At 40.7% G+C, this 22,306-nt stretch overlaps 1 protein-coding gene across 1 annotated transcript in view; it reads left to right on the plus strand.

Annotated features, from left to right (window-relative positions):
* The window catches only part of RNF13 (ring finger protein 13), a 47,477-nt gene that overhangs the window by 14,618 nt on the left and 10,553 nt on the right, over nucleotides 1–22,306 (plus strand). The window contains exons 4-8 of the mRNA XM_082487470.1: nucleotides 864–989; nucleotides 6,325–6,412; nucleotides 8,137–8,227; nucleotides 9,910–10,015; nucleotides 16,711–16,804. Of these exons, the coding sequence (XP_082343596.1) occupies nucleotides 864–989; nucleotides 6,325–6,412; nucleotides 8,137–8,227; nucleotides 9,910–10,015; nucleotides 16,711–16,804 (505 nt within the window). The remainder of the gene's footprint in view (nucleotides 1–863; nucleotides 990–6,324; nucleotides 6,413–8,136; nucleotides 8,228–9,909; nucleotides 10,016–16,710; nucleotides 16,805–22,306) is intronic.

Raw genomic sequence — 22,306 nt, forward strand, 5'->3', positions numbered from 1 at the left:
GCACGGTGCTCTTCGGGCAGTGTCGCGCAGTACGTGCAGTGCCAGCAGCGGTGCCAGCTGTGTGCAGAGCACCTACAGTGGGAGCGAGTGGGAGTAGGGCAGCCCTGAAGGTACAGCCGGGTGGAGAGGGACTAGTGGCAGTGCAGTGTTTGGGTGAGCACCTCTCCTCTGAGAGAAGCTGTAGAATTTTTTGGTAGATATTAAAGCATGAGGTTAGGAGAGCTTCTACTCCAAACGCTTTCAGCGGTGGAGTCACCTAAAAACAATCCACAGATTGATATTGCCAGAATTTCCTACTTCTGTGAGTCTTTCAACTGAAGCAGGTTTGATGATCTCTAGTCTTTGCTTACCATAGTAAACCAGCTATTATGTATGCTAGTTCAGTGTTGATTTCACACACTTAACTTTCTTCTATTTTCCCTTTTAGTTTCTGAGTACTAGGTTTGTGTTAGTGCTATTATACTTTAGCACTAGGTTATAGGTTATTATAGGTTAGGCTATTGTACTTTGAGTTTCTTGATTAGTCTCCACCTATCTTAGGATAATACTTCCACAATATTGATGTAGTCTACGCAGTCCTCTTTATGCTGAATTATACTGCGAAGTCTGTTATGAACTTCAGATGATGTAATTGGGAAAACTGTTTTTTCCTAATTATTTACAGACATAAAAATTCTGATGAATCAAAATAAATAGTCATGGATGTAGCAGAAATCTTGCTATGATGTGGGACTGACTTGAACATAAAGATTTGTTTAGCTATTGTATGAAAACACATGGTTTTCTCTCCTTAAAGTTGTCTGCCAACCCTTTTGTTAAGACAAAAAGAAATGAAGGCTCCTTTTTCTGTTCCTGTTTTCTAGGGATTCCTAATAAATTCAAAACCTGAGAATGCATGTGAGCCTATAGCCCCACCTCCGCTGAGAGACAACTCGTCCAGTGCTTTTATTGTGTTAATTCGAAGGCTTGAGTGCAACTTTGATATCAAGGTAAGGCTTTTTTTTTTTTTTTATCCTCCCCGCCCCCCTCTCTGTTTCAAGGTCTCGAAGAATTTACTGGCGCATCAGAAAAATATCTATAGCTAACAGCAGGATAGAACCTGAAGGGAAGGGAGAATCTTACTGTCTATAGGCAAATAAAGCAGTATTGTAATATGATTTAGTTTAAGATTACCTGTTTGTGAGCCAGCTTACGTGGTAAATAAGGATGACGGATGCTGCAGTTTTATAACAGAAAATGTTCTGTAGCAGTATCAGTTTTTCTTGCCAGTTAGACTCTTTGCTGCCAGAGATCACGGGGAAATTAGGGAACGGAGATGACAGAAAAGCACCCAAAATCTGCAAGCCACTTTCCTGATTTATTGTTTTTAATAGCTGGATCACCTTGGCTCACACTGAGACCCCAAGAACAATGGTAGTGTCACAGCTGGTTGATGGGGAGGGACAGAGCACTGCCGGGCAGGAACAGGCACAAGTGGCAGGATGGCTGTGTTTAGCGGGTACAACCGCTAGATGTTATATTATGAAGTATTATAAAAATTTTGACCTGCAGCTGAAGTGGAGTAATCTCTGTTATTTTAAAAATACAAAATTAGAATTATTTGTGTTTGGCTAGAACATTTGATTTCCTTGAAAATGACCCTGATACATGGGGCAGCAAAGGATGTCGTAAGGAAAAGAGGGCTCTTGAATTTGTTGTTGAATTTCATGAACTAAAAGGAGATCCTTTTAGGAGATCCACATATTTGCTGATATGTGGTATGTTCAGTTATGTGGTATTGTGGTTAAACGTGTAAATTCTACCCAGACTGCAGATTCCAGCTGTAGAGGCAGCGCCACTGCTCATGTAATCTACCTTCACATCAAACTAAGGAACGTCATGTATTTTGTACCGTGAATCCTGTCACTGTGTGCGTATAAGGCTTAGTGGGAAAAGGAAGAACAAATCACTGTGTGTCTTTTCCACATCCTCTTTGCCTTTCTAATTGCTGCCCCTAAATTGATGGGATGGTATTACTGCTGAAGACACTGTTAAAGGACAAGTCAGAATTTTTTTAGTGAAATACGTTTTTAATCAGAAATACAGCAAATGCTTGTTTGCTGAAAACCACTTGCTATGACTGAGCCTTCAGCTCTGGTGCTAAACCAGAAAAATCATATCTGTGTTGCTGGTTACAGAATTCTGAGAAGCTTTGGAAGGCTGCTCGGCTGAAGGCAGGGGGCAGACATGCAGAATTGGTTTATCCAGTTTACTAAATGTGAACTCTTGTATTTAAATTTTATACATCTTGATTTGCCACACAGTCAATGAGTGTTCTTGCAGAAAATGGAAGATTTGCACATTATCATTGAGGGATTTCGATGGTCAGTTCTTTAAGGATTAAGTCACACTAGCTATGTACATAAGCATTTTTTGATTATGTTTTATATTTCACGTCATATCTGTGGAAAAGTAGATTCCCATGGATTTGTTCATTAGACAAAGAGCAAGGTAGAAAGTGGAACAGAGGTTCCAACGCGAGCATGGATATCTATGTACTCACTGGCCAGTGAATTCACTTTTATATTATGTTGTTAATACTATTGCAATATTGCATTATATAGTTTCATAAATACTACAGCATTTTGCCCTAAAGTTTCTGCCAGTAAGCGGTATGTGCACCAAGATGTGAGTTATATTACATATGAGCTACTTAACTGACAGGGTGCAAATGTTAACAAAAGCTGGAGTTTATTTTCAAAGTCCCATCTCTCCTTCTATTTTGCATGGAAAATGGCAAATACAAGTGCGTAGCTGTTTCTTGATTTTATTGTGTATGAATCTTTACTAGGCCAGAAACTGTCTCCTCTTCCCGTCCATCCCTCTCTTAGCATTTTGAGTCTGGTCATCAGTGACTCTGAAATATGTTGTTGACATCATGTAGGAAGCATCATATGTTTTCTGCTTAAATAAAAGGTGTGTTTGGCAAAATAAGCATCCTGTAAAATTGTGCTACTTATGGAAAAACTTATTAGAATGGTCTGGGACTGTATGTAATTTAAGTAAATGATACCTTGCTACGTTAAAACTGCCTCTTTAGGCACAGAAGCCAGCAGTGTAATACTGGCCAAACTCCCAACTATGCATTTATGTTTACATGTAAAACTGATTATTTTTTTTTTTTTTTAACTTTGGGATTTCTCAAGGTGTCTGCGTTTTCCAATAACATTGTTCTGCTGTTTGGAATATAGTTGTTTGAAATAATGGGAGAGAGAATCTGAATTGATGGTGCTCTGGGGCATGTAACTTGAGTAAAGAGTTGATTGTCATTTTCTTACAGTGGAAAGTTACTATGCAATAAGAAATCACATCTTGAAGCTGTACCATCCTGCTTAGATACATCTTAAAAATGGGTTAATGCTCAACATGCTGGAGGGAAGGGATGCTGTCCAGGGAGACCTGGACAGGCTTGAGAGGTGGGCCCATGCAAAACTCACGAAGTTCAACCAGGCCAAGTGCATGGTCCTGCATGTGGGCGGGGGCAGTCCCCAGCACAGCTCCAGGCTGGGTGGGGAATGGCTGGAGAGCAGCCCTGAGGAGAGGGACTCGGGGGTGTCGGTGAGTGAGAAGCTCCCCAGGAGCCGGCAGTGTGCGCTGGAGCCCAGCGAGCCCCCGGCACCCCGGGCTGCATCCCCCCAGCGTGGCCAGCAGGGCGAGGGGGGGCTGTGCCCCTCTGCTGCGCTCTGCTCTGGGGAGACCCCCCCGCAGTGCTGCCTCCGGCTCGGGGGGGTCCCCACAGCAGAAGGACATGGAGCTGTTGGAGCGGGGCCAGAGGAGGCCCCGGAGATGCTGGGAGGGCTGGAGCCCCTCTGCTGGGAGGACAGGCTGGGAGAGGTGGGGGGGTCAGCCTGGGGAAGAGAAGGCTCCGGGGAGACCTCCGAGCCCCTTCCAGTGCCTAAAGGGGCTCCAGGAGAGCTGGGGAGGGACTCTGGGTCAGGGAGGGGAGCCGTGGGACAATGAGGAAGGGTTTGACACTGAAAGAGGGGACATTTAGGTGAGATATTAAGCAGAACTTCTTGGCTGTGGGGGTGGTGAGCCCCTGGAGCAGGGTGCCCTGAGAAGCTGTGGCTGCCCCATCCCTGGGGGTGTTCAAGGCCGGGTTGGACGGGGCTGGGAGCAACCTGGGCTGGGGGGAGGTGTCCCTGCCCAGGGCAGGGGGTGGCACTGGGGGGGCTTTAAGGGCCCTTCCCACCCAAACCAGTCTGTGATTCAGTTTTGGTGCACAATTTGTGCTTTTGTCTTTGGGGCCCTGGGTAACGAGGGTGAAGTTGCAACTGAACAATACAATCGCACAGGCAGTTGCTGCTGCTTTTTGCAGCTAGATGGTGTTGTTAAGCTTGTGCTCGTTTGTGGTAGCTTGGGGAGAAGGTGCCTGGCTGTGATTGTGTTAATGCCACTCTTTAATCGAGTAACTCTGTCACCTGAATATTTTGTAGGCATGTTCATGTGTGGTTTTACGCAAACACCATCTTTTTATAATCCGATAATTAAGCAAAGGACCGATGTTATAAGTAAGTGGCAAAAGCATGTAGGGAACTAAAACGTTTCCTTAAGTAATATTAATTATTTACTACCTGTCCTGAAGGACGTATTTCAGTGTATAATGGACAGTTAATAAACACCTGTTCAGAACATGATGTTAAAGAAATAAAACAAGCAAAGAAATGAAATTCATACTACTTAGAAACTGTCACTAATTACCATAGCACACTTATGTGAATGTGAAGATTAAGAACCAGTGACAACCAGGGAGCTTTAAAGCTCAGATCCCTCAATGACCTTTTGTATTCCTTTCTTTGGTTTCAACATTTGGTGATTTGTGATGAGTTAATCAGTGATGATTCCATCACTGCTGTTCTATGTCACAAGCTCAGATATGTAGCTGTTCAATGCATTTAATCCGTTCCTTTTCCTACTCTTGACTGTTTTAAAATTCTCATGCCTTTTTTCTTTTTTGCCTGTTTTTGCTGTTGTGCAGCATGCAAGAAGGCTTTGTAATTCAAGCTTGACCTACAGAACTTTTTCTAGAATAATCAGTGGAAGTTTTCAAGCTTTACAACTCATGTTCCCTGTTGTTTGTCACTTGAGAAGAAAAATTCAGGGTGTGTGTGTGTATATATCAGGGTGTGTATATACACATACATATTTTCCCCTCTCCTAGCTTTGAGGGTAGAGGTCTTAAAGAGCACCAGAATTTTCCCCTGAGTCTTTCTGATTTGGTGATGATAACCTGCTGTAAGAGAGAGATGGTGGTGGTTTCTTGGTGAATTAGTGTAGCAGTGTTCCCTAAGGCTTGTCGGTGTGTTTGGTTGGTTGTAAGGGTGGTGTGGTAGTTAGTGTTTGTTGACTGGTTAATAAAGTTGTTGTGATGCCATAATAGCCAAATGCTGCAACTGTTTTCAGCTTCAAAGGTATTTAAAGCTCTGGAGTTTCAGTTGTATTTAATGGTTGTATGTTTGCCTGTTACATAAACACGTATTTGTGTTACAGTCTCCTTAAATACGTGCATCTAAGTTCCAAGCAAGCCTATCCAGCTATAGCCAAACTTATTACGTAGTTTTTAACAGGAGTTGAATGCAGGATGAAACCCAAATGTTCCTCAGGGTTCTTTAGTGCCTTTTGCATCTTGTGATGAGTTTTTACACTGTTGTGGATGCATTAGAAGCAATATCTAAGATGAATAGTTGTAAATTAGTTATGTTTGCGTTACTGGTGGTCACTGCAGCAAATGCCACTTACATGGACCGTAGGCTTTCCTTATAGTGACAAAAGAAACAGTATATATCAGAAACACAAATGGTATGCAAAATATTTATAGTTTTGTACCCATACTTATAATTTCGTACTTTTCCATGAGAAAGCCTCTGATGCCTGGGTAAGATATTTCCGCATCTCTAAAGGCACAGAAAAGATACTACTCGTGATTTCATGAGCTATCAAGTGGTAATTTCTAGTTTAGCAATGTAAGTTAGTACCTGTATTTTCAATTATGATTAAATATTATTTTTATCTACCCATAGAAAGCTTTTAATCCTGTTTTTAGTATATGTAAAAACTGTCTGTCTGCAGACCATATTGAATGATTTTTCTGGAAAAATAACATAATTACATGAGTGTAAGAATAATTATATGATTTTATTTTGAAAGGTGACACTTGTTTTATAAGTGCAAATGAAGTTGTGATAATATTTATAGCTTCCTGAAAGTGTACCTTGTCTTAGGACAAACAGGTTACTATATTTTGAAGCAATTGTCTTTCTAATGAGTGCTCTGTATGGCTTACAGGTTTTAAATGCACAGAGAGCTGGATACAAGGCAGCTATAGTTCACAATGTTGATTCTGATGACCTCATAAGCATGGGATCCAACGACAGTAAGTACAGGTATCACTTCTTCTCTCCTGTTTGAAAATCATTTCACCCACTAGAGTATACAGCAAAATCAGTAGAAAGTATTATGATGAACTCTCACATAAAACAAAAAAAAAATAAATACAAAACCCAGAGAAACCCACCCCCAACCAGAAATCTGCCTGCTTTTAACATTTCAAAATGGGAGGTGTTTGTGTAGGAACATGTATGTGAACTTGGGTATTATTTGTGGCGTTAAGTTTGTACGTTCTCCTGAGTTTCTTTTGTTTTTCCTTTTAAATTTTAGTTCAACTGTTATGGGCTAAGTAGTTACGTTTATGAGGTAGATTTTTATGACTGATGTGGAAAATAGCTGATGTGTTGTTAATTAAGTAGAAATATAGGAAAAATAATACAACTCTACTCTTTTGGAAGGACATCAAACTTTTAAAATACAACTTTTTAGTATTTGTTAGTGGTTCCATTTTGTTGTTGCCCTGTTGTGTATATTTTTCTGTTTCTTTGGGCAAATAAATTCTAATTTCATATGAACACACATTACCTGTAAGTATTTTCAGTTTTTCAGTTGGAAGAAGATTGTTTAGAGACCAGTGTGCCATTTCCTGATTGATTCTGGTGTTAGCTGTTCCAATTTTAACCTTTGACAGATTGAATATGTTCAGAACATCTTGTAGACTAGTCAAAATGTTGGGTTTGTTTCATGGTATGTGATTTTTGTCTGTAGAGCTGTCAGGACTTTCTTTGTGGCATTTCTTTGTTTTGTCCAGTTTTTGAGCTTGCTCAATATGGAACAAGAACGTAAATGAGAACAAAAAAGTCTTTCCAAGTGGAAACGCCATTGAATAAACTAGGAAGTGAACTTTCAGCAAACTACATGGCAGCTGAGTAGCCCAGAAAGCTACGTGAAAGCGGTTTTAATGAATTCCCAACCTGTTTGAATCTTATTTTCAGGTTTCACTGAGAAATCAAAATGTAGGATAAGTTCCCTTAAATGTGAAGCATAAGTCAGAGGTGCAGACCAGTATAAAACGAAGCCGAGGAGACCTCTTTCTAGAATATGGGATTTATCTTTCAATAATTTTTCATTTGAGTTGCATTTTTGAACTTCTTACTGCCTTCGCTAGTAAGCAGAGAAGGGGGAGACAGTTCCATCCAGTTTCTTGAGACTGAAATAAAGATGCGGGGTTTGTTAATTTTCTTCTTTCTTCTTTTTGACCTTTTCTAGCCACAGCTGTTTCTGTTGTGTTCATTTATGTTTAGGGTGACAAGGCGGGAAGACAGATTAATTAAAATTTACAGTACCAGACCACAGAAATCGTAAAAGTTAACCAGAAATTCTGGAAATCAATGGAGTTGTGTGACTTTATCTAGTATCTGAGTAAGAATGATGTTCTGGTTAAGCTTCCTCTGATAATGCCTCTTTCTTTTTTTTTTTTTTTTTTTTTTTTTTTTGTAAAAATATTATGATTTTATGCTCCCTTTAAAGATTGTATTAAGAATTCTGATTTCTGTACCTGCAGTAAAGTCCCTAGATATTCAGTAGGAAAAATGGTGCCGCTGCTTATATGACGTAAAGATGTAGCATGCATGTCATCAGTCTGTTTGTTGTTACATTAAAATATGTCTTCATGTTGTGATAGTCTCATAATGTTCAAGTCTTACGTCTTAAGAGTGTCCATAGAGGGTCTGTGTAATAACAGCTTTATTTTCCTTCTTTCTTATACAGTTGAGATTTTAAAGAAAATTGACATTCCTTCTGTCTTTATTGGCGAGACTTCAGCTAATTCTCTTAAAGAAGAATTTACTTATGAAAAGGGGTAAGTTACCTCTGTGTTATTTCTTGCATGAAGTCATTGCCTCTCTTTAATATTTATGGGTTAAAAATAGGATGTTGTGATGACAGAGGTTATAGATATTCAAGGTGAAACCTTGTGCCTGAGAGCAATGGGCAGAAAGCATTTTAAAAATGAAGAGAAATTGCTTTCCTGCGAGAGGGTTACCATAAATTTATCAAATTTTATTCCTTTCATTTTCTTATAGCATTAAACGTATGAGTTTAGCTAATGATCAAGGAATCGCAGAAATGTTTGTGAGTATGTGTGTATTTCGGATCTAAGGGTGTGTTCTTCCAATATGTCAGTTCCCATTGAAGTCAGATGGGTCTTAAAAAAAAAAAAAAAATCATCATTGTTTAAAGCACAGTAGAGATAATGCAGTCATGAAACTATTGACAGGTCAAGACTGAACTGTATGTCTTAATCTACCCATTCTAATGTATTCTGAGGTATCATACAAATACTGACATGGATAATTTCATTGATTGGTAGTTTGAATTTAAATGATCACTTGTCAAGCCTTACCAGTGTTTAACTCCTCTGACTTTCTTCCAGAGTAAAATTGCACTTAATGACATAGAAAAATGGGATTATTGATTTCCCTGGTGCTCCTCACTGCAGTCCTTGTCCAGAAGTGCATTCTTTCTGAGTGTATAGCTATTCATAGTATAAGGCTACTGAAGCTGTCTCTTTTCATCATCCTTTATTAATAGCTCTAGAAGAAGTCGGAGAACTTCCTGTGCTAGGTACATCTGCAGGATGCATTTAAGATGATTCTGATGGGATGCATGATTAGGTTTGCACTGCTGCTGTTCTGCTTTAAGGCTAAAACTTCAAGAAGGAAAGCATTGCGAGAACAAGATGGTTAAAATATATACCTTGAATAGGATGGAAAAGGAGATGTGTTTTGTATTACTAGTCTAATGATCTTGTTCCTTCAAGTCTCTCTGTCCTTTCACTAAATTAATCAGAACAACTAGATTGTGTCATTCTTGGGTAGATTCACCTTCCTGATGAAACTACTTAAAAGCGTGGCTCTGCAAGAGTAGTGGTCATAGATCTATTAACACTTCTATACATTGTACCTTCTCAGATGTTTGACTCCTTGTGCCAACAGAATAATAATGGGATTTTACTTCTTCAAGTATCAATAAATACTTGTATTCATATATCCAGTTGCCAGCATTTGTCTCGGCTTCTCTAGTAAGATTTTTGGTTACTGTCCTCTAATTTTTTGACTCTCCAGAGGACAAAAGGTGCATTTTACCATCCTTCATGATTTGAAATTAAACCTCCTGTGTAACGCAAAATGCTTCAGTAAATATGAATGATTGCACAGTATCTCTTGATTGTCATATGTTTTTTCTCATTCTGATATCAAAGCGGCTATGAAGTTGTTTTCCTGGTTGCTTTAAATTTATTTGATGTCAATAAGTAGTTTTAACTCCAAAAATGTTCAGAGAAACATTGTTTTGTTTTATTTAATGGGCTTTACATTATGTGGATATCAGCTGAATTTTCTGTGTTGTTGTGCACAGGTAGGTATTTCTTTGGTGTGTCTAGCTTTTATTTTAATGTTTTTTTTTTTCATTGTATTTATTCTTTAAGTCATTGCTCATTAAATTCTAACCTATTTAGAAAGTGTTATCTTTTTCTTCCCGTAGTGGCCATGTTGTGTTAATCCCAGAGTTCAGTCTTCCTTTGGAGTACTACTTAATTCCTTTCCTAATAATAGTAGGGATCTGTCTTATTCTCATCGTCATATTTATGGTAAGTTCCTTCTTTTAATAACATTTTTTCTTTCAAACAAATCATCATAGAACTGTCACTTAGTGAAGTCGAGTGAAGGGGTACAGTACAGGTACAGCGAAAGCTGCGTGTACTGTGCTTACCTGTAACCCTTTATTTTCTCAGTGCAAGGAACAGGTGCAGAATTTTGGCAAAGGGATATCGGGAGCCCTTAGGGTGTTCTACCTGGCATCCAGCTACTTGCAAAGAATTGTCCTCACTGCTACTCTTCCACTGCACAAGCGCTTTGTTTTTCCCCCATAAAGAATGACCTGTCCTTGTGCTCTCGTACACTGAGAGCATGTCCCACCTTACCAAACTTGTACTGCCTAATAAACATTAGCCCCACTGTTCCACAGTGCAGCTCTTGCTGGTTTTTACTGCCAGTATAGCAATCGGTCAGCAAGCTCAGAGCCTGTTACAGCATATAGCGTATGCCTTACAGCATATGCGTTACCTATAGAGTCTCTCAGTTGGGCATGTGTCTCCTATAAAAGGTAAAATACCACAGCTATATGTTTTTTTCAGAATACTTAGCATCCTACTTATTGGAACCTCTGCTGGTCTCTGACCAATTTATTACTTTACCTTTTGATAAAAATCATGTAATACATTAACTGTTCTATAACACTTTCTTAAAATATTTCTTTCTGTGTTAGTGGGTTTTGCACCATAAGTCATGTATTTCATTGACGACCCTGGGCACAGTCAAAATTGCAGCAGTTCTCTGAAAACAAAACAAAGTGACCAACTAGAGATGATGTAAAATTCACTAATGCTTTGTCTGACCTTCTGGTGATAACCTAGATCATAGAAGACTTTGTCTCAGTTAATTAGGTGAACATATAGCCTCATCACTGTATCCTGAAGGTCAGCAGTTTGAAGTAAGGGGAGATGGTATTTCTAAAGGAGAGTGGTCACGGGGGATAATATTCTGTGAACATCTGTTGTTCTGAGACCATCAATATTCCAACTTGAGCTTCACTAATAATCTGCTTATAATGCACTGAAGTTGAAAATTCAAACAAAATATCGGTTATCTAAGAAATGGAATGAAGAAGGCTATAAAAGGGACTGTGGTATAATCTTGAAAATCATAAGTACTGGCTTTGCATCCTACCAAACTATGGTGTGAAGCACTGATCTGTCATTTTTCAGAAAGATACTAATTAAGGAATGAAGAGAAAAGCGATAAAAATGCTTGGGGGGGGGCTCTTATTTAAAGAGCAATTTAGAAGGTTACCATTGAAGAGAAAATTAATGTAGGAGGGGGGCATTTGACAACTATAATCATGAGTGTGAGCTTTATTATGAACACCACTGTGGAAATTCAGAAGAGATGGGTTTTACTCTTGGGATATCCCTTCATATTTTGCTTCAGGGGTTTTCACTAGTTCAGCTGGTTTTGGTTTTAGCTGATGTTAAGGTAGTTGCAGAAATTCCTTATGGAGTTCAGTGCTGTCATCTCCAGGTCAAGAAGTGAACTAAATTACAGACCAGTCTGCACCAATCACTTTTGCAAGGAACTAGTCATGTAACACGAGGCTAGTCCCACTGAGAGGCCGCCTCTCCTTAGAACTGCAGGTGTTTCCCTCCCTGTGAAAACAGCAGTTTTCCGCACCAAGTGGCGTTACAGATGTTACAGGAGTGAGCTAAACAAATCTGTAAAGTGTCTGTCTTTAGGGTATAAGTGAGTTCTCTTAGCAGAAGCCATAGAATCACAGAATGATTTGGGTGGAAGGGACCTTTAAAAATCATCTTGAAAGCCCCGTCCAGCCTGCGACCCTGAACACTTCCAATGCTGAGGCATCCACAACTTCACTGGGCAAACTGTTTGTGTCTCGCCACCCTCGAGTCCAATCTAAATATACAGTATTTCATAGATACCGATTCTTTTAAATTTTCCTTTTAAGAGCTGGATCTCTTTGTATCAGCGTGTTGATACTCTGAATTAAAACAATTTTTTACTTAATGTGTGAATTTGGGAGTTCCATATTCCAAATAAAATATATAAGGAAGAACCATCTGTACGATCCAAAACTAATTAAGAGAGGCTAGGTAGGATTAGCTGAGAAGGGGAAATAAACATTTGGTGAGGAAAATTTGAGGCATTTAAACTTGTCTCCAATTTCCTTGCTTATGCACTGTGAGGAGATGTAAAAAAGGGCATGTCTGTAAACTACGATTAAGAATTTATTTTTCCAAGTATGTCCCAGTTAGGAAAGGCTTCGAGAGACCTGAATTTCTCTTCTGTTAGTGTCAGTAGGTAGTCAGTGCTAAAATGAATGGTTCTTTCCATGTCTTTTGAGTCGTGTTGTAGAGGGAAGCCAGACAGGAACCAGGAGAAAATGATATTTTATGTCTGCAAGTCAGGGTTACCTCTACTATGTGTTTGGGACAGATGTTTGAAGGGGTTCGAAAACAGTGATATAATGTTGGAAATGCCAAAATCCATCTACACAGCTCGTGTTAAATTGTGAGAGGAAAAAAGGGGAGAGGTATTTGAAAGCGTTTTCCAGAGCGTAGTACAGGTTTGATGGGGGAACAGGATAAAATCCGGTTCAGCAGCGATAGATAACTAGGGGGGGGAAAAGAGAGTTTCTGACCTTTGGAAGAAGGGGCAGGCAACTCAGGAGGATGAGGTTATGCAGGGAGAAAATTAGAACGGTCCAAGCCCAACTAGAACTTAATCTGGCTACTGCCGTAAAAGACGATAAAAAAATGTTTCTGTAAATACCTTAACAACAAAAGGCAGACTAAGGAGAATCTCCATCCTCTCTTGGATGCAGGGCGCAAACAGCAACAAAGGATGAGGAAAAGGCTGAGGTACTTAATGCCTTCTTTGCTTCAGTCTTTAATAGTCAGACCAGTTGTTCCCCAGGTACCCACCCCTCCTGAGCTGGAAGACAGGGGCGAGGAGTGGAAAGAAGCCCCCATAACCCAAGGGCAAATGGCGAGTGACCTGCTACACCACTTAGACACACACAAGTCTATGGGGCTGGATGGGATCCACCCCAGGGTGCTGGAGGTGGAGGTGCTCACCAAGCCACTTTCCATCGTTTCTCAGTAGTCCTGGCTAGCTGGAACCGTCCCAGTTGACTGGAGGTTAGCAAATGTGGCGCCTGTCTGCAGGAAGGGTCAGGAGGAGGATCTTGGGAACTACAGGCCTGTCAGTCTTAGTGCTCAGAGCAGATCCTGTTGCGTGTCATTACATGGCACATGCAGGACAACCAGCTCATCAGTCGGCACAGGTTCGTGAAAGGCAGGTCCTGCTTGATTTCCTTCTATGACAAGGTGACCTGCTTAGTGGATGAGGGAAAGGCTGTGGATGGTGTTTACCTGGACTTTAGCAAAGCCTTTGACACTGTTTCCCACTGCATTCTCCTGGAGAAACTGGCTGCTCACGGCTTGGATGGGCGAACGCTTTGCTGGGTGAGAAACTGGCTGGATGGCCATGCCCAGAGAGTGGTGATGAACGGAGTTAATTCCAGCTGGGGGCTGGTCACAAGTGGTGTTCCCCAGGGCTCAGTGTTGTGGCTGATTCTCCTTAATATCTTCATCGAGGACCCGGACGAGGGGATCGAGTGCACCCTCAGTCAGTTTGCAGACGACACGAAGTTGGGCAGGAGTGTTGGTCTGTGGGAGCGTAGGAAGGCTCTACAGAGGGATCTGGCCAGGCTGGATCGATGGGCCGAGGGCAATGGTGTGAAGATCAACCAAGCCAAGTGCCGGGTCCTGCACTTGGGTCACACCAACCCCATGTAGCACTACGGGGTTGTACTTTCCACCAGGAAAGCTGCCTGGTGGAGAAGGCCCTGGGGGTGTTGGTGGACAGCCGGCTGAACATGAGCCAGCAGTGTGCCCAGGTGGCCAAGAAGGCTACCAGCACCCTGGCCTGTATCAGGAATAGTGTGGCCAGCAGGACTGGGGCAGTGATTGTGCCTCTGTACTCGGCACTGGTGAGGACACACCCTGAGTGCTATGTTCAGTTCTGGGCCCCTTGTGACAAGACAGACATTGAGGTGCTGGAGTGTATCCAGAGAAGGGCAGTGGAGCTGGTGAGGGGTCTGGAGCACAGGTCCTGTGAGGGGTGGCTGAGGGAGCTGGGGGTATTCAGCCTGGAGAAGAGGAGGCTGAGGGGAGACCTTCTCGCTTTCCACAGCTCCCTGACAGGAGGGGGTAGCGAGGGGGGGTTGGTCTCTGCTCCCAAGGAACAGGCGATGGGACAAGAGGGAATGGCCTCAAGGTGTGCCAGGGAAGATTTAGATTGGATATTAGGAAAAATTTCTCCACTGAAAGGGTTGCAAAGCACTGGCACAGGCTGCCCGGGGTCGCCATCCCTGGAGGGATTTAAAAGATGGGCAGACGTGGTGCCGAGGGACATGGGTCAGTGGTGGACTTGGCAGTGTTGGGTTAACGGTTGGACTCGATGATCTTAAAGGTCTTTTCTAACCTAAACAATTCTATGATTCTAAGCTATGGGGCGGTACGACAGGGAGGGATGGTGTGCTGGTGAGGGCTTTCACTCAGCGCCACAACGTACTGAGTACACTGGGGCACATCTGAAAAGTGTGTACAGTAATGCACGTGTTATGAGGCATAAACAAGAGAAACTAGAAGCTTTGGCTCACTCCCAAAGATACAACATCATTGGCATAAGTGAGACTCAGTGGGAAGAGCCCTGCGATGGACGGTTACAGGCTCTTGGGGACAGACAGGCCAGGCGGGGGGGTAGCGCGGTGTGTGAGGGAAGGGTTGGACTCTACAGCACTTGCAGTTGGGGATGAAATGACTGAGAGCCTCTGGGTAAGGATTAGGGGAAAAGATAATAAAGTGGATGTTGTTGTTGTCTTTTTTTAAAACCAATGATGGGCCCTGAGACCCTCGGAGCCCTGGGTTGGAGGACTGTGACTGGGGGAGCGATAAGCTCCCAGTTGACTTTGAACTTGTACGGCACTTGCTGCTGCAACCGAACACACATAAGTCTATGGAGACTGTTGGGGTTCATCCCAAGGTACTGAAAGAGTTGGCCAATGTTATTGTGAGTCCTTACTAACTAAATATCCTTTTATAACAAAGTTATGCACCCAGCGGATGAAGGGAAGGCAGTGGATGTGTGGGGTTGTGGGGTTTTGGGTTGGTTTGTTTGCTTGTGGGTTTTTTGGTGTTGTTTGTTTGTTTTTTTGTTGTTGTTGTTTTTGGTTTTTTTTTAGCAAAGCTTTTGATACTGTCTTTTACAGTATCCCTTTGGACAAAATATTGTCCATAAAGCTAGACACTTACACAGTATGATGGGTGAACAATTGGCTGAGGGGTCAGGCTCAGAGAGTTGTAGTAGATGGGGTAACGTCTTGCTGGCAGCCAGTCATTAGTGGTGTTCATAAGGGTTCAGCTTCACGGCCAGTTCTTGTCAATGTTTCTGTCAATGACCTGGACACAGGAGTTGAGCGTGGGCTAAATGAGCTTGCCAACCACACTAAATTAGGAGATGTTGATTCCCTTGAGTGGAGAGAGGCCTTACAGAGGGATCTGGATAGATTAGAGCACTGGACAATTAGTTGGTGCAGTGAACTTGGTCCTAGGGAGGTTCCAGGTTGGATTCGGTCCTCATTCATTTGTGGGTTTGGCCCTGCTTCTTCTGGGAAATCTTGTTTTTAACTAAGAAATAAACGTGAGACTCTGTTATTAAGTATCTGAATTGCAGCAGAAAACCTGCAGTTTACGCATACAGCACGTTGTTTAGCTGGGGTAAAAAGACTCTGAACAAACAGTTTAGATCCAGATACGCTTAAAAAATGAAGCCAGGTGTGATGCAGAAGGATAAATAAATTTTATTTTGCCAAAACCAATTGCAGTTTCAATAATATTTGTCCATAATATACATACGTTCATACCTTAAAGAAAATAATCTGTTGTGAAGTATATTGGTGCCTTTCAGGGATTCCTAAAGTGAGAGATACTAATGCTGTTCATAAGATAAACACAGACAGTATTAATATTATCCAGAGCGTAGGTAGACATAGAGCACCTGCAAATTTTGAAAGATTTGTTAGTGTCTGTGCTTTGGTTAAAGCCACTTTTTGCTTGTTTGTCATATTTGAAAAAGAATGTCATATCACAGGTGCTAAAATTAGAATTTGAACAGAAATAGTATTAGGGACTACTGCGAAAATGGAAGCAGAATCTTTAGTATAGTTGAAGACAGCAAGTAAATATGGCTCGAAGTAACCCCTTTACTCCTCCCCAGACTACATCTAGATACTATGAAAACAGTTCTGATGAATGTGGGAATAGTCCTCTAAAAGAGCTGTGATAATCTAAAACTGCAAGCAAACCCAGTCAAACTTAATGAATCGTTTTGGTGTGAAATGTGCTGTCCCACTGTACATGGGCCTCAGTGGAGTGTTTCAGCATTGGTTTATATAGTAAGGACTTCCCCCCCCTCCCCCTTTCCTTTCCTAAAAAAGCTTATGTCTTCAGTTTCAAGTGTCATGTTGTCAAGAGCATCCTTTGGGCTTGTTCGGCTTCATCCTTGAGTCCCGGCAAGGGAAGAGATGATTCAGTTTGAGCTGGGGTTCCCTTTGGACTAACTTACTGCGAAGACTGATGAATCAAGACTCCTATTGTTCTTTTATTGTTTTAACTTTCTGTTCATACTGTCTTGTATCTCTTTCCAGATCACAAAATTCGTGCAAGACAGACACAGAGCAAGAAGGAATCGGCTTAGGAAGGATCAGCTTAAGAAACTTCCTGTGCATAAATTTAAGAAAGGCAAGTGGATCATTCTCTGTCTAACCAATTGTTTTTAACACCAAAACCCTCTAAATTGAGGGGCTGTGTAGTTTTGGAGATAATTTTGAGTGCACTTGAAAGAGATAGTAGAGTTTGGAGTAAAAGCACACAAAAAGTTTGACTTGGTCCTGCTTTCACTGAAAATGAGGAGGTCTAACACTTCTTTATGGAGGCAGAGCAGACACCGTATGCAAACTGCGGCTGAGAATTAATGTTGCTTAATATACCACAGAATTGGTACAGAAATTCCACAAAACTTCCTTGTGCTCTCATTAAAAGTGACCACAGCAGTCAGTCACTGTGGTGTGTTATTTCCATTATTTGTCTGGAAACCGATAAATACTAGTGGCATCTAAGTTGCCTGCCATTGTAGAGACGAGAGAAACAAAACTATCTTGTGGGTATAACTTACCCGCTTTTCCAGAAGAGCGGTCCTTTCATTCTATCACAGTACTTCTGTGAGGGCAAGAACAACTCGCATTTAATGTCAAAACGCTTGCTGTTGTGGTTCTCTGTAGTGATTAATTTTATGCAAGATCTAATGACAAGATAAGGAATAAAGCTGTAGCAAGTTACTTGATTCAGTGAAATAGAAAAGCTGCTTTAAGTCCTTCTCTGTTGTAGTGTAGTCTACCCCTTAAAAGTAGAAAAAAATCGGCCACACTTTTTCTCCCTTTTGTTTTTTAAATGTGTTACCGTTTTGCCATCTGATTGTTCATTTGTACAAGCTACTGCAAGGTATGAGAAGAAAAGGTGGAAAAAGTACTTAATTGAAATGATTGATTACTACATAACACTGGCCAATAGAGAATGTATTTGCCAAGGCACAAAGAGCATGTTAGGGGATACGCCTGGATTCAAGGGTAGAACCACTGACTGCTCTTTGCCCTTGATAACGCAGGCTGGCTTTATTAATGCCGCTGCTCTCACTTCGTGCAAAGCAGATGTTCAGTTTGAGCAGGTACGGTTTTTATGCAATGCTAGTCAGATAAATGGGGGGGGGAGTTTTCCTCTGCAGGGTAGACTGAACCTTGCTATAATGACCTATTACTATGGATTTAAAATTAACTCTAAAAAATTATCTTAAGCCAATAAAGCTAATATTAATTTTGTTTTCTCTTACTGATTCCCTATGAAATCTAATTAGAATAAAAATACTAAAGAAATTGTTGTATTTGAAAGAGAAATTTGCAAAGAAAAAGGTGCTTCAAGATCAGTTAATGTCTTTGTCAGTTAATTGTGTGCATCTGTAAATAATGATGTCAGAATTACATGACTAACTAGCCAGTGTATGAAAATATCTTATTGCTGTTTTCCTTGTTCTCCTTCCTCTTTCCTTTTGCTGAATCTTACACAATATGAATTGTTTGGAGCTCAGTCAGTCATTGCAAAGTACACCTGGCTGTAAATATCCAGGTGTCCACTGCATTCGTTGGCTTATTGAAAACAGGACAAAAAGCTTATTTTTTTCAACTAGGATTTCAGTTTCAAAGATATATTGCTTCATGCTTCTTTGTGAAAGATAGGGTTTCTCAAGACATTATTGCAAATTCCCTTCACTTCAGTCTTCTCGATGATATAGCCAAACAATTGTACCTTTTGCTTTGGAAGGATAAGTGAAAACAACTCCTGTGGACTCTAATCCTGGTTTTAGGATTGTTGGATTTTCTGTCGCCTCCAGTGTATTCTTAAAAATCTGCTTGAATTAAAACGTTAATCTAATAATGAAGCTAAGACACCGCAGATACTGGTTCTTCTTTCTTGCACTGCTTGCACTTGCATCATGAATCACTGCCTAATGAATGGTTTCACTGTACTGTAAAAGGGTTTTTAAGGGAAAGCTGGCTTAAGTGTGTTTCTAGAATTTAATAGGTTGATAGGGAAACGATGATGTGATGAAGATGATTGTTCTGTAGGGGTGATTGCACTCTGACATACCTAAAGAGTTCTTAACACGGGAAACACATGAACCATCCCTAAATAGGATTTGAGTCAAATACCACTGTAAGGCTTGGGAATTCTTTACTGATTTCAGTAGGCTTTAGATCAGGCACTTAGCATTTCTGTAAGAGCAGAGAAGGCAGTAACAAAAGATGTGTCATTGACTGTCTTTGTTAAGTCCTAATCGGCAACCCTTGCCTTTGAGTAGTGCCACAGAACGCAGTGTACGCTACATCAAAATCTGTTTCCTGCACTGAAAGAGTTTTGGGGCAGTTTTGTGGTCTGGTTCCTTACAAAATGGATTACAGTTTGGTCATACGAGAGTCAGTGGGAGTTGGTACGTCACATCTTTATAACAAAAGTGAAGACAGCAAAAAAAGACACATCCATTTAATGTGCCTGTAATTTGATCATTAGGAAATCTGAATATTCTGAAGAATAATAGCTTAGGGGAAAAAAAGGGTTAGGAATTTTTTGAATTGGTATTTATTGTAGAATTTATTTTCAAACTATTATTTCTAAGCTAGCTTACCTTTACCCTTAAATGGAATCTAGTCCAAGACTGAAAAGATTTTTAGATCTTAACTGCAATGAAAATACAGTGTAACTTCTTGCTCTTGTAGGATAATTTGTTTTCTAAATTTAGCAAAGATAGAATGCTGCAAAAGAAAGAGGTGTGCGAGCATATTATTAAGAAATTAAACACAAACAAACAATTATTTCTACATTGAGTGTTGAAAGGTAGGATCCTGAATGAGTGATACCTGATAAATTATCCAGGATTTGGGAGTTGCTACTTCCATGAGACTTCTAAAAATGGAGCTGTTTGGGTGTTTAAATATGAAAGAAGAGCTTAACTTTAGGCAGTCAGCTTTGAAATGTGTTACGTACACATGGAATAAAGCCCCAATATATGTGACAAATAACAAGCTGTAAGAGTGTGTGTCATTTTAAGCAAATGTGTATTGTATTAAATTTTTGTGTGCCTATATTTATATGCAGATTGATACATAGGACTGAGCAATAGCGGGAGATAGATGCATCTCAATGCTTTTTAAAAATTTGCTCCAGAGTAAGTGCAGTTCTGCAGTTTACTACATATTCCTAAATTGAGCTTTTTTCCCCTGAAAATGGGATTATAACTGATCTAATTACTCTTCATTACTGACCCATCTGCCTGACTGCACAGTACAGTTACAGCCTGGTAGAGAAAACCAGTCATAAGTTCTACCAAAGTCTCTGCAGTTTTATTTTTGTATTTTTCATTGTTCATAAGTACACAGCTATGTGGGATATATGTGGATGGGTAATTCCGTGTTTCCAAAAATTATTTTTTTATTTGTATATGCCAAGTAGTTAGAAGATAATTTTGCTTACTAAAGACTTTTCATACACGGTTTATTTAAACAAGATACTTTATTTTGCAGCAGTTTCCATACTTCCTTTCCCCTCCCCCTGAGTTTTGGTGGTTCTGAGCCAGCTTCTAAAATACGGTAACGGGTATTTGAGAGAAAGACGTCTGCAAAGTGTCCCTTTTAAAAATTAAATCCTCTGTTCTTTGAGGGACATGTCTCCAAGTTAGCTTCACCTCCGTTACTACAAGTCACAGAGGCTCCAGGATTCACGGAGAAGTCATCCAGGTCTCAGCGCTGCGGAGGGCTGGTGTTTCTGGTCCTCGCTGCTGCACGGGCTTGCCTGCCTTCCCCAAGCCAGGACGAGAGCAAGAATCTGGGTAATAGTGTTGATTAATTTGTGCAGTAACCTGACGGGGAAATGCGGCAGATGGCCTGCAGCTGATGGATCCGGCGGGCGCAGAGGAACAGCGGGCTGAGGGCTGGTTGCGGTGCAGGAGGAGCTGGGGCTGCGAAGCTGGGGGAGGCCTTGACGAGCCTCAGAGGAGTTCGCTAAGATGCTGTCGGATGGGTCCGTGGCCTCCATGTTTGAGAACTTGAGCACCAGCTGTGTTGAGAAAACTCTCTCTGTGTTTGACTGGCCTGGGAAGGAGTGACGCTTTACCGCTACCCCGTTATTTTCTGAGTGAGCTGTTGTTCATTTGCTCATGAGTGGGATAAGCCGACTCAACAACAGTGCGCTAGCGTTTCTCAAGGCTTTCTTATATACGTTGAATGGCTGGGAGGGGGGGCGAGAGGGCTGTATTATTTGAATGTGTGTTTTTTTTCTCCGAGATATGATGCCCTTGACAGTACTGACTGGTGGTTAACAGTCATTTTCTGTGCTGGACATGATAATAGTGTGCTGATTATAAATGATCCATAAACATGGTTTGACTAATAGAAACAATGGAGTGAGGGAATGTCATAGCAAAAGAGGAATTAATTTAAAAAAAAAAAAAAAAAAAACACCAAAAAAACCCACCAAAAAACAACTTATAGCTGAAGTATTTCACTGCTACATTAGATGAAAGCTCATACTTCAGTGATGTAGGTCTGGCAGTGATGGACTCCATTTAATATCTCTGCCTTTTCCTGCCTGCCCATGAGGCTTTTTCTTTCCTGCTTTCCCTTTATCTTCTCCTATTGTTGTATAGTAACTATCAGGAAAACTGTGTTTATAAGTGGTTTTCTTGTCCACTCTGCCTATTTTCTGAAATGCCAGATTACAGCAGTGTTATTTTCCGGTGGTGGTCATCAGCTTTGCCTTTATGTTGAATAACATATTGTCAAAAACAATATGAAACTTTTCAGACTTTCTCCCATCGCAGAAGCCCTTGGAATTTATCTTTTGGAAAACAGATGAGAACTTGGTTTTAATCTCGGATTTCTATTATTTGTAGAATAGACCTCTGAACTGGGAGGTCCTGAGTTGCAACTTCTACTCTTATTTACTGAATGCCAAGATAAAATAATTATAATCTCTGTCCGCTTCCTTTTCCACCCCTGTTAAGTAGGATTGAGAATGTTTAGTACTTTGCAGTGCTCTTGCAGAAATTGAATACTTAATGTTGCAATGCTCTACCAATACTATGACTTTATTAATTTTTTTATTAATCTTCCTTTTTATTGCCTTTCTGGATTAAAAAAAAATGTGATGAAAGCCATGTAATCCATGCGTATGTACTAATCTCTGTAATTTACCTTTGCTGATGGTGAAGCATGTTGCAGATGTGCTCCTTCGCTTACCTCTGCAGTCTTGCCTCACTACTTTTTTCCCTGTCAAACCACTAGCTTTAGCAAACCTGTAATTTAAACAATTTGCTGTGTCTTTGTTAATTGTACCCATACTGCTGGCTGGCTGCTTTATTTAATGTGGTCTATAATAATGCAGAAGTCAGGTAGTAGGTAACACAAGGCCTTGCTGCGTTAGAGATTAGCCTGTTATTACATAGGTGTGAATAGTTTTTACCGTCTATCTTACACTCACAAATAAAGGAATCCATTTAATAATGTGAAGAACTCTCCTTCTAAGGATATCTTCGGTGCCTTGGTTTTGTATCTGCTATATAATTGAGTACTATTTAAAATATTTTGCTGGTTTTATACCTTCGGAAGTGAGGAAGGTTGGAAGTTTTTGTTCTGTTTT

This window comes from Vanellus vanellus (assembly GCF_965231255.1).
Source record: "Vanellus vanellus genome assembly, chromosome: 8".
Lineage (NCBI taxonomy): Eukaryota > Metazoa > Chordata > Aves > Charadriiformes > Charadriidae > Vanellus > Vanellus vanellus.